Source organism: Malaclemys terrapin, chromosome 19, assembly GCF_027887155.1.
Source record: "Malaclemys terrapin pileata isolate rMalTer1 chromosome 19, rMalTer1.hap1, whole genome shotgun sequence".
NCBI lineage: Eukaryota > Metazoa > Chordata > Testudines > Emydidae > Malaclemys > Malaclemys terrapin.
The window spans coordinates 14,573,890-14,586,245 of NC_071523.1; the positions used below are offsets into that span (position 1 = coordinate 14,573,890).

General features: G+C 48.4%; 1 protein-coding gene across 1 annotated transcript in view; it reads left to right on the forward strand.

The window, feature by feature from the left end:
* The first annotated feature begins 224 nt into the window (after window positions 1–224).
* LOC128826236 (tyrosine-protein phosphatase non-receptor type 11-like) overlaps window positions 225–12,356 on the forward strand; it is an 82,494-nt gene continuing 70,362 nt past the window's right edge. The window contains exon 1 of the mRNA XM_054009431.1: window positions 225–308. Coding sequence (XP_053865406.1) covers window positions 295–308 — 14 coding nt within the window. The 5' untranslated portion in view covers window positions 225–294. The remainder of the gene's footprint in view (window positions 309–12,356) is intronic.

Genomic DNA, 12,356 nt, shown 5'->3' on the forward strand with positions numbered 1-12,356 from the left:
AGCAGAGGGCGGGGGTCCCCCCTCGTCACAGGGAGGGCTTTCCCCCTGCTGACACGTGGTTTAACCTTCCAGCTGGAGGAGGCGGGGCTACCCTGGCAGGCTTGACCAATGAGCGGCCTGGGAGATGAGGGATGGGGCGTGCCCAGTCCATATATGGCCCGGGAGTGGGCGTGGCTGGGGCGGAGCACCGCCCCCTTCTCTGACCCGTGCAGCTGCGCCTCGCCGGCAGGCACCGTGCACTTTGCGGAGCAGCCTGAACGCCGGCGTCCGCGGCTCTCCCCGTCCCGCGTCGCCATGACTTCCCGCAGGTAAGGGCTGCCCGGGGGCAGCCGCCTCGGAGCCTTCCTGCCGGGCCCTCGCCTTGCTCCCTCCGGCTCTGCCCTTCCTCGCCCCCCTCCCCTGAGCTCGCCCGGGTCTGCGATCCCTTCGCAGCCGGCTGTCTGCTCCCGCAGGCTGGCTCCCAAGCGGGGGTGCGCTGCGGGGCAGGTGGGGGCGCGCCCCTCCGTCGCCCCCAGCCGCAGCGGCTTTAAACCTGCCCTGGACAAAGCACCCAACGGAGCCCTCTCCCTGGCGGGGCATGGGCCAGCAGACAGCCCCTCCCCGGCCCTGGGCGTGAGGGCATGGCTTGGGCTTTGTTCGCGTGCGCCCTCCACATGTGGGGAAAACAGGGCGCGGTGGGCTTGCTTTTAAGGACCTGCTTTTTAGTTCGTTGGGACCATCGCCGGGGCCCTTATTTCCTTTTTTTTAAAAGAAGTTGCTGAGTTGGTAGAAAGCGACTGACACCTTTCCGCAGTGAGGTATCAAATAAGTAACACAGAGGAAATCATGAGAGCGGCTCCTGAAGGCTTGGAAAGTTTGGGCCTTGTGGGTTTTTTTTTTTGTTTTCAAAGCTGACTCTGGTGCATATTGCATTGTAGGTACGTTTAATAATCTAACCAGCCTCTTGGGCCATAGTGTGTTTAAAGGAAGCGGAAGGTGCAAAGTAGCGTTTGAGCTGATATTGGCCATAGCTGGTACACAGAAAGGAACTCACAAAAGTACTTTCCTGACTGCGTTGCTAAAGCCAGGGATTTGAAGCCGGGGGCGGGGGAAAAGTTGATCCAGAATTGTGTTAAGATGTTGCAGTTTCGGCCAGGCAAAAGGAGGAGCTCGGTAGTGGAGTTCTGATTTCTACCGCAGTTCTTTTGCGAGTTGGCAAGGTAAATGCAGTTTAAGAGGTGGCCTTTGAAAACAAAGCAAATGGGCATCGTCCATCTGTCACATACCTCTCCACTCCTCCTGCCCCTTGGTCCGTCCTTCCGTCAAAAAGTGTGTTCTCCAAAGTCTGCTCTCCTTTACCAGTAGGACTTGATTTAAACCCATTCTACAGGCCATGGGTAGCAGCCGAATGTGGTTAAAACGGAGTTCTGATTTCCATATATGATGTGTGTAAATATGAACGCATGTGGTCGTTTCAGATCAACGCTTTTAACGTGTAGAGCTGCTCCATGGTTAGTTGCACTGAGCTTTTCAGCGAAGGCGGGATTAGCTGGGCTCTCTCTAATAAATGAGCAGTTTGGCTTCAGTTTTTCTCGACAAAGTGTCTTAACTCAAACTCTGCAAAGCTTTCCTTTTCCCCGATAGGGGAGGGAGAGAGAGGGTGGCTGACTCTGAATGTCTTCCCTAAATACTTGAGGCCTAAATCTGCCACTGTCAGAATCAGTCAGTTGCAAAATTGTTCCTGACTTAAGCCTCTGTCTAGCAGTAATTCTGTGGAGTAGCCCCATTTCCTTTATTGGGGCTCTTCCCGGGAACAGGGTTCTGATAGCATCCTCATCGGGGACTTAGAGTGAACCAAGGGTTGCTCCTTATTTATGCAGGGGTTTTAAGGAGGGGTGGTGAAAGATGTTACCTACCTTTAAAACTTTCTAGTAACTGGCTTCCTGAGCCGTGGGTCTAAAATGGGTAAACAGACATTGCAAAGGATTTCTTGTGGACATGCAAGCTGCTTTCTCTTGTGATCCTGTGAAACCAAAACACCTGCCTAGTTCTGTGTACCCCCGAGTGACTTTGCCCTTGGCGTCTGTGAGGAGCAGTAACTTTCAGAGCTTTTGTCCATATTAAAAATGGGGTGGAGGGTGTCTCTTCTGTTGGGAGGGTTGAGATGGTGGTGGAAAGCAATCCCGCAAATGACTGACACTTTAAACTCTGATGTGGCTAGCTATAGGACAGGGACGATCTCTTTGTTCTGTGTTTGTATAGCCCTTAGCACAGTGGAATCCTTGTCAATAAATGGTGCTCCTAGACGCTACAGTGATGTAACGAATGTCTCTGGACTTGGGTGGTAATTGAAGGAATCTGTTTTCGCTTCACTCCAAATATTACCGGGTAATAAGTATGTGCTCATGATTTGGGATCTTCACATTTTTTTCTTAAAGCAAAAGGTTTGAAGTTTGCCTTAGACTCTTTCCTGCAGGGAGAATCACGTGAATGTTTGACCCGAAGTATAACGGGGAAGTAAAAAATAGAGGCACCGCACTAAACTGGTGGGTGCCTTGTTCGGTTATGAAGCACACATCTGCTGACAGGCAACGGCGTTAGAGCAGAGGAGTGGGAGTCTAAACGCTTGGGTTCTATTCTCAGCTCCGGCCCCAGCGCTCTGAGCTTGAGCCAGTTGCTTTAAGCTCTCGGTGCTTCAGCTTCTCTGTCTGTAAGATAGAGATAATGGGCCAGATCCTCCTCTGGTGTAAACTCTCCCAGCACTATTGACTTCAGTGTAGTGACGTGACTCGTAGCAGATGAGGAACTTCAGTGGAGCTATGAAAGTTTATACCAGATGAGAATTCATCCTAGAGCCAGTGTAACCCACCGGCTTGGTATGTATTATGAACATAAGCACGGCCATACTGGGTCAAACCAAGGGTCCATCTCGCCCAGTATCCTGTCTTCCAACAGTGGCCAATGCCAGGTGCCCCAGAGGGAATAAACAGAGCAGGTAATCATCAAGTGATCCATCCCCTGTCGCCCATTCCCAGCCTCTGGCAAACAGAAGCTAGGGACGCCATTCCTGCATCCTCCTCTGTGCCTGATCCAGAGATGATGATGTTCTGTTTCAAGCCACAACTGCAGAGCCTGGCTCTTTGGTTCAGGCTGTAAAGACTTGCATGTTTAGCTTTGGACATCCCTAGTTCAATCCTCGGTGTTTCTTCCAAGACCGTGGCTGTCACACCTGCTTAGCAAGAGTGCAAGCCGTGTCATGAATGTCTATAAAACCACATGGAGATGCGTAGGTGCAAAGGGCAATAGCTGTGCAAAGTGTTCTCTCACACCGTGCACCTGCTTTCTTGTTTGTGCATATTTCAGACTTGCACGGCAGCCCGTGGTGCTAAGAGGTGCTCTGGAATGAATAGGCTTATTGGCTGCATTATTACCGGATGGCAGTGCGGAGTGCTTGGAAAGTGAGTGCAGGGCTCTGAAGTCTCTTCCTATCCTACTGTAAGAGGCTACTGCAAGGGGGGGGGTTCTCCTCCATCAAGTGATACTCCAGTGGTTCCTGCCCGGGCCGAGGTGTGCTGATCTGCTTCAAGTACGACCTCTGTGGCTATAGCTACCCTCTGCATCGAAAGATTGCAATGAGGTGCTTGCCAGCTTAAAAAGCTGGAGGCAAGTATGAACAGGAGTGTAACTGTGGGTCATCACTTGTGTGTGTGTGTGACAGACTTGGTTTTAAACCCTCGTGGGGGTCTCCTGTCCTAGTGGAAGGCAAGACCAGATCCCCTGATATTAGCTTCACTGTGTGTGTGTATTTAATGCTTCGAAGTAGGCCCTGCCTGATGTCACGAACCGGTTGCGTGCGTCGTCGTCACAGCTTTCAGCCTAGGGGCAACGTGAGGTGGTTACGTCGTTACGTGAACTGAGGCCACTTCGGAAGCATTTGCTGTTGGGGTCAGTTGCCAGCGCAAAGCATCAGCACAAACGGCCCTTCAGCTTGTAATCTTGCTGAAATAAGAAGGTTCTGTGCTCGGTTATATGGTGGCTATTTTGGGCCCTTTCCACTTCAAACTCTAGGTCAGTTGTCTCGTGTGTTTGGGATGGGGCCTCAGGTTTTCTGGAAAGAGGGTGCAAGCTGTGAATTGACACTGAACTTCAAAGATCAGAGGGCTACTGCTTACAAGAGGGCTTCGGCATGTGGCTAGTCCTAAAACGAGCTGATGGAAATCGTATCTGATTGGCCATTATATAGGGATATCAAAGGGCACATGGTGTACAAACCAGAGAGCAAGTTCTGTGCCCTGATGAGCTTACAGCTTCAGATATGTAACTAGGCTTGGAAGGATGAGGTTTTGTCAGTCCACATCGATTTCAGCATAAGCACTCGCAAACCGAGGAAAGAATATTTCCACTAATGATGGAAATTAACAGCTAGGCAAAGTAAGAAAAATGCTGCTTGAGAACTTATTAGAATTTGGTCTAAGGATATTTGCATGGTATATATTGACGTGTAACAGTGACATTTTGTGTTTTAATGGTTAAAGCTTTTACTCTTTTTGAATCTCGGTGCCTCTACTGGTATTACATCATGGTCTGATCCATGCCCCCCCCCATAATTTTGCACAGCCGTGAACATTTAAATTGATGAAACTTAAAAGAAAACCCTGAATTCTGCGCAAGTGTGAAAATGAAATTGATTGAAAAATGAGCATTGGTATTATCTGTCCAAATTATTTTTAAAAAGGAGGGGAAAGGAAAGCATCTCTCTGGACAGATTTGTTACAAAGAATCGACCCTGTTGAAAAAGGGTTGAATCCTGCTTTCCCGATGCACAGAATGGGACTGTAATAATAGTGTGAGCTGGACAATTAAGCCCTTTATTTGTGTGATTCCCTGCCCCATACGCAAAACCGGAACGAATGATCTGCCATGAAGTGTGTGGCGGGGAAGGAGCGGTGGTGAGGAGGGGCAGAGCTGAATTCAGCATTGGGGGCTGGCCTTGCTGGTGGTCGGCATTTGACACACCTCCTGCTTGTGTGTATCTGTTTTGGGAAGATAACGCGACATGCTAAAACTGCTCTTCCTTTAAAGGAAGGTGTAGGATCAAGATAGGTTCCTTTGCTTATTGCACATATATATTTGTATTTAATCAAATCACATTAAAATTAAATATTCCCCCCCCCATCCCCGAGAGAACTGCAGGTGACAGATGCTAATCTCCCTGCCTCATTACGCTTCTTGAAGGCACTTGGATACTAGGAGCAGTGGGGGCTGTATAAGGGCGTGTGTGTGTGTGTAAACTGACACGTGTTCACAGCTCTGCAGTAGAGGGAAATGGGTTTGTTGTCTTAAAACTGTAACACAAAGCTGTCCCTGGCTCCTAACTTTAGTCTTCTGCCAAAGCTTTGTTGTATTGGTTCTCAAAGGCAGCCTGATGAAAGAATAGTCACTTCTTCCTTCCACCCTTTCATTCACCCTTTAATAGCATCTGCTCCAGTTCAGGCCTCAAGACTGTCTGAAAAACACCCAAATCTGCAAGGTTAGAGAGGGCAAGCAGCAGGGTTCTGCTGAAACACCCTAGCTGGCTTGCTGAGAAGTCAGGCATCTAAGAATAGCTCCCCCCAGCCTCGTGCTTAAGTCCACTCCGGTGAGATTAGAGGTCTTTTGCTGGGATGTAGAGATCGGAATGGATAAATCTTGCCTCCCAGCTGTGACCGGCTGCTACTAGCTCTTGTGTGCCCTGCGTCCTGTTCCTAGAAAGGAGACGCACAGCACTTGTACTGTTGCTCCTGCAGGACCCAGGTATGTGCTAGGCCAGGCTTTAACTTCCATCAGTTCCCTGGGACTGCAGGGTTTAGGAAGAAAGAAGGGGTGGAGGAAACCAGCAGAGCTGGGTGGGAAATGGTCTTCCCCTCCCAGGAGAATTTTTGCATGAACGGAAAAATGTTTTGTCCCAAATCTGGACAAAGTCTATCTCAAATTTTCCAGAACAAGAAATCTTTTTTTCCAGATTGTGTCAAACAAAACCTTTCATTTCAATTTTGCCTTTTTTGTTTAATTTTTTTAACCTACATTTACTAAAATTTCAAAACAAAGTTTTTTCGCATATTTAAAAAAAAAAACCTTTCTGGTTGAAAATGTTAAAATTTCAGGAATTTGAAACGTTTTTTCCAAAAACATTTTGTGTTGGGAGATTCGTCAAAACCAACCCAGTTTCTCAAACAGTTTTGATGAAGCAGCATTTTTCAGTTAAAATAGTTCGTTGAAAAATTCCTCACTAGCTCTAGAAACCAATTCGGTAGCAAATGCCATTGGGCCAGACCCTGAACTTACTTATCCCCATTGTCTTCAGTTGAGTGACACTAACCTGAGCTCAGAATCCAGGCCCTCAGATATAAGAACTGCCATGTTGGGTCAGACCAATGGTGCATCTAGCCCAGTATCCTTTCTCGGACAATGCCAGAGCTTCAAGTTGTAAGTTTTGGCCATCGTGACATCTCACAAATAGTTAGGGCCCTTTTGTTTTCAGTTTTTATTTTATTAAATTTCTCCCAGGAATTTCAGTGTTCGTTACCACCACAACAAAAACAGGTGAAAATCATTGCAAAAAACTAGTGGTAATTTTTCTGGGTAAATATCAGGGTTTATTTTGGTGGACGGAAAGATGGGGGGAGGGGGCAAGTATTCAGTAGATTAATGCTTTGAATTCCGTTCATCAATGTGGTTTGCTGTAGAACTAAAACAGAACTCAAAACACACTGCCACCTGTGAGTTTAAGAAAACAATACATCCCTAATCTCCAAATAAAACTTTTGATTTGAATAAACAGTTTACTGTTGTAGATTTAGAACTATTAGTTTATAAACATTTACAGCGGATACACTCAGCTTCGTCCCTTTCTCCTGCTTGTGTTGTTTTTAAACTTTTGAATACTTGTATCAGAATATATTTCAGAACACAGATTTTCATTTTCTTCCCATTTTAGTGTGTCAAATCGTTATCTGCTACAGCTTAAAATGTGTACATGGTGGGCGTGAGATTCACCAGTATGTTCAGTTGTACACGCACTTCAGAGCTTGCGTGCATGCCCGTTTGTTTATTGTGTGTATCTTCTAGACTAATACATAGTCTTACTTCCACAGGCAGCTTTGCATATACACACAGACGAATGTATTATCATAATACATAAAAAGAACAGGAGTACTTGTGGCACCTTAGAGACACGAGTACTCCTGTTCTTTTTGCGGATACAGACTAACACGGCTGCTACTCTGAAACCTATCGTAATACATACATCTCATGCAATATTTTGTTTTATTAGGAAAACAAGTTATTGTTTATATATTTGAATGATACAAAAGTAGGGTGAAAATCAGAAAATACTGAAGAATACTTTTTGTAAAACCTGAGAATTTTTCGGTAAAAATCAGTTTAAACTGAAAACAAAGGGTCTTATGAAGAGAGTGGAAAGAGAACATAAGAATGGCCTTACTGAGTCAGACCAATGGTCCATCTAGCCTAGTACCCTGTCTTCTAACAGTGGTCCATGCCAGATCCTTCAGAGGGAATGAACAGAAAAGGGCAATTTTGATGGTCCATCCTGTTACACAGTCCCAGTCTCTTGCAGTCAGAGGTTTAGGGACACCTAGAGCATATCGTTGTGTCCCTGGCCATCTTGGCTAATAGCCATTGATTGGACCCATGGGCTTATTTAATTCTTTTTTGAACGCAGTTATACTTTTGGCTTTCACAACATCCTGTGGCAATGGGTTCCACAGGTTGACTGTGTGGTGTGTGAAGAAGTACTTCCTTATGTTTGGTTAAACCTGCTACCTATTGATTTCATTGGGTGACCCCTAGCTCTTATATAACACTTTCCTAGTCACTTTCTCCACACCATTCATGATTTTATAGACCTCTATCCTAGTCCCCCATAGTCATCTCTTTTCTAAGCTGAATAGTCCTAATCTTTTTTTAGTCTCTCCTCGTATGGAAGCCGTTCCATACCCTTGATCATCTTTGCCCTTCTCTGAACCTTTTCCAGTTCCACTCTATCCTTTTTGAGACGGGAGTGACCAGAACCAGGTTGATATGGCTAAAGGCAGTAGGCTGTACCCGCACTTGTGCTTGCAGACTCAAATGGTGCACAGTCCCTGACTATTCTGTGTCGCTCCCTTTGCAGTCCCCAATAAAGGGCGGAGGGGGGCTTCCTCCTTTTCTTCCTGTTTGTGTGTAAATGTAAACCTTTCTTCTTAAGGGCATGTTACATCTGAAACTGCTGCTAACGCCAAGCCTTTAGTGGGTTCTGTATGCATATACAGTGGCCGTGACTGTTCACAATCAACACAACACATCCTGCTCACTAATGTTACCACCCTCTAAGGGTAAGTCTATAGTGCATTGTAAACCTGGGTCTGTGAGATCCAGGCTTGTGGACTTGGTGTTTGCAAACCTGACTTGAGTGTGTGCAGCATTGGGCACCTGGCTTGACAGTTGCTGGGCCTGGGTCCCACCGCTGTGCTAGCGTGTCTGTAGTGCCCTACACAGACCTTCTGACTCAAGTCTGGCTTGAGAATGACAGGGCGTGGACCCGAGTCACAGCGGGACTTGGGCTCTGGCCCACCCAGGTCCTGAGTGCTTGCTGACCCGAGTCAGACTGATTGGTGTGTGTGAACGGAAGGGGAGCAGAGTCAGAGTCCAGGCTTGGTGTGTAGTGTAGACCTACCCTGAGCCAGGGGTTCTTAGGACAAATTTTTTGGTGGCCTCAGAGTGCGGCCACCAGCTCTTGCTGGTGATACTAAAATACTTGGGGGCTGGAGCCTGAAGCCCTGTGTCCAGATTCCGAAGCCCCATGGCCTGGGGATGGAGCCTGAAGCCGTGCGGCTGGAGCCTAAGGCCTGCTGCTGCCCACCCAGGGCTGGAGCCCAAAGCCCCATGGCCAGAGCCTGCTACCCTGTCACCCCAGAGCTGAAGGCCAACGCCTGAGCCCCACTGTCCCTGGGAAGGTGGGGAACTCGCCATCTGTCTCCTCCTCCAGCATTGTGCCCCAGGTGTTTCCAGAGAGGGGCTGCGTCCAACCCCTGCTGGCAGCTCCAGCAACCAACACCAAGGGGTGCATCCAGGAGTAACAAGGAGGGGCCACTACTTTACTACATCCCCCTCTCCCCCATCACAGCCTAGGACGCTGTGGCCACAAGAAAAGCTCCTGGTGGCTGCGTGCGGCCAAGGTGGCCGCAATTGAGAAACCCCGCTAAAGCAGGCTGTATAGGTGCTACTTCACTTTGGGTTTAGGTTTTGGGCTCCCTTCTTCCAGTCAGGCCCCAATGACAAAAAGCAGTCTCTGTATTCGTTTTATTCCAGAGACAGCAGATTTAACTCTCAAAGGAGTGAGGGAGTTAAATTTGCAGCTTGGCAAGCATCTAGAAGTGAGTTCACAGCGAATTTAAGGCTGAAATTCTGGCCCTATTGAAGTCAATGGGAACTTTGCCATTTGCTTCAGTAGGGCCGGGGTTTGACCCCGAAACTGGCCTTAGTACATGAAAATGTAGAATAAACATTAAGCTGCGGAGTCTTTAATAGCCATTATATCTGCAGAACTGTCAGCAGTTAGGGAATTAATGACCCAACTTTCCCATTACAACCCCTGTGCTTGTATGCAGTGCACCTCTGTATTCTGGACAGTCACAGGGACCCTCAAGGAGGGTGGGTATTTTAAATAAGACGACTTAACTTTGAAAATCCCAGCACAAGTCCCCAAGGGTCTCTGAAAATCTCTCCCCCAGTTTGTCTCCTTATACGTTGTTGCCATCCAGCAAACCTATTTTTGCTGTAATATAAAATATATAGTCTTCCAAACTACCCGCCCTGGTTGATTTGCTGCATTAGCATGTTGAGAACAGGTCTTGCGCTGTGTCGAAGGCTTAACCCTGGAATACACACATAGGTACCCCACGTTAACCATGTGTGACTGGATGGCCCTACTCTCCAGGTGGCCTTGCTTCATGCTTCCCGACTAGCCAAAGGCAAAGTTTAAATGTTTGTAATACTTTAAGCTTTGTCACATCTCTTGGTCTTAAAAAGAAACGGGCTGGAAATCTTGGCAGAAAATCTTCCAACGCGGCACATCCAACAATGAAAAACAAAGGGAGAAAATGATCAGAACTTGGCTGGGGCGGGGGGCGAGGAGGGACTCAACTAGAAGGCAGGAGTTTGAACAGAGGTCAAAATATGGATCTGAAGTTTGCAAAGTGCTTCTAATTTTATAATGGGCTGAACCCAAACCCCTCAATCCAAACGATCCTGAGCTTTGGGGTGTACGGAATCCAGATCTGTCCTGGACTCTGCAACTTGTGCCTCTGCTTAGAGAAAAGGTTGTTTGAGCTGTGGGTGAAAGTCAGAGCTGCTTCCTTGTTTATCCAAAGCTTTGTCCATTTTCACTTTGCAGCCTGCGACCGAGGGTCCATTTTCAGGTCCCTGCTCACCTGTAACTGGTGGGGAAGTCATCAGTGCTTCAAGTGCTTGAGTGTGAAGCAGGCGCTTCTGGAGCTCAGCAAATAAATCCACGTTGGAGCCATTTCGGAGTGTGTTTTCCACGAGGCGACCGGTTACGTTCCACAACGTGCCGCAGAGCTGGCGTTACCAGGGACCTGGGCTGTTGGAGCTATAAAATGGCTCTGCAAAGGCCTTGAATTGCCAACCTCCCTGTTTGGGTTTTTAACCCTGACCCGTTGTTGCAATAGGAAACATCATGCCAGAAACCTGCCCTCCCTCAAAGGGCCTGTCGTGGAAGTGCCCCACTCCTTCACCGACAAGAACACACGTATTTCCTGAACTGAGTCTGAATGTAAATATTAGCCATAAGTATTTGCAGTAGCTGCTTGCTTTGGCAGCTGGGGGGGAGAGGGGGACTGGACTGGGGAGATTAAAACCTGTGATGTTTTTGCCTCCTCCAGAGGCTCTTTAACAATATTACAGATAGAACTCGGGCAGCATTCCTTGAAATCAAAATGTCACGGCAGATCCCTTTTGCTTGGCAGCTGTGTGTCCCAGAGCAGCAGTGTCTCTAGGCTCCTAGTCAAGGACCGTAGCTTTAGTTTGGTGCAATAGGGAAAGAGCCTGATTAGGATGTCCTCTGAATAACCCTCCTCTTCCTGTTTTCTGCACACGGGCACTTCCCTGACCCGTGCTTGCCTAGCTGGGGTCAGTCCCAATACCAAGGAGTCCCTTGCTGTGCAGGTCACTGTATCTCCTTGATGCCCCGGCTTGTCTGGTCTCTGGGATTGTAGCAGCTAAAGAACATCACCGCGAATTCGGCAGCAGCGTCGCCCCTCTTCTCGGCGGCTTCTCTACAGCTGGTTGCCAGCCCAGCATGTGCCTGCATCTGTCAGGCTGGCTGCAGTGAGGGCATTTTCAGTCGCGGGCTGAAAGCGAGAGAAACCATGCGCTCGCCCCAGAACGGGGTTTCCTGCGAGGCAGCTGTATCTGTCCCCCATATTGCCAACGAGAATTCCTCGCCAGTTTAACTGGAAGAGCTGCTGGTGCACTGAAAAGGAACTTAGCCCCCCCCTCCCTTACTCCTCCCCCCCCCCCAGTTTTCTGCAGGCCATGAGTAACTGAGCCACCTTCTTCCAGTACGATTATTCTAATCTAGCTTCTAGGAGGGTTTTTTCCAAACCTAGCAAAACCAAGTGACTTGTCCCTTTGTTCTAATAAAGCTACAAAGTTGCTAACAGAGGACAGAAACTTTCAGTCTCCCCCCGCCCCAAATACAGAACAGGCCGGCAGCTAGACCCAGATGGGTAGCTAAGGAGCGGCCCTCCCAGTTGGGGTTGATTACAGAGCTGAGCCTGTATTAGCAGGCCTCCTCCGAGGGCTGTATTGCTGTTTCCCATCCGTTGAGCAGTAACAGTGTCATGAGACCTGCCCCAGCTTATCACTGGCAGGGTTTGAACCCAGATGTTCCGTGCTAAAAGCATGACCCTCTGTGCCGTGAGCTGAAGCAGCGGCTCTACTTGCTGTCTGTAGTAGTAACCTCTCCGCAGATGTGTGTGTAGATAAGCCCTTTCCTGCACAGTGATAGCTATTAAAAAGCTGGTGTCTAGGAGCTGTTCCCACACAGTGGGTATCTCCCCAGTTGATTCCTCTCCCAAGCAGAGGGTGGGGTGGGGGCTGAGCTGTCCCCTCGTTTTAAGCATTGGGGACCTCTGTGTATTGGTGTCAGCTTCATGCCTTTAATGCACTGCATGTGGCGAGCCCAGATCCTGCTGGCCTGCTGTACCCGTCTGGTGCTCTTCCATCCCTGATGAAGGCCTTGACTCTCACTGACCTCTCAAGATCTCCTCTTCTTTCCACCCACTGAGCCATGGCCTGGCCAGTGCTGGCCAGCT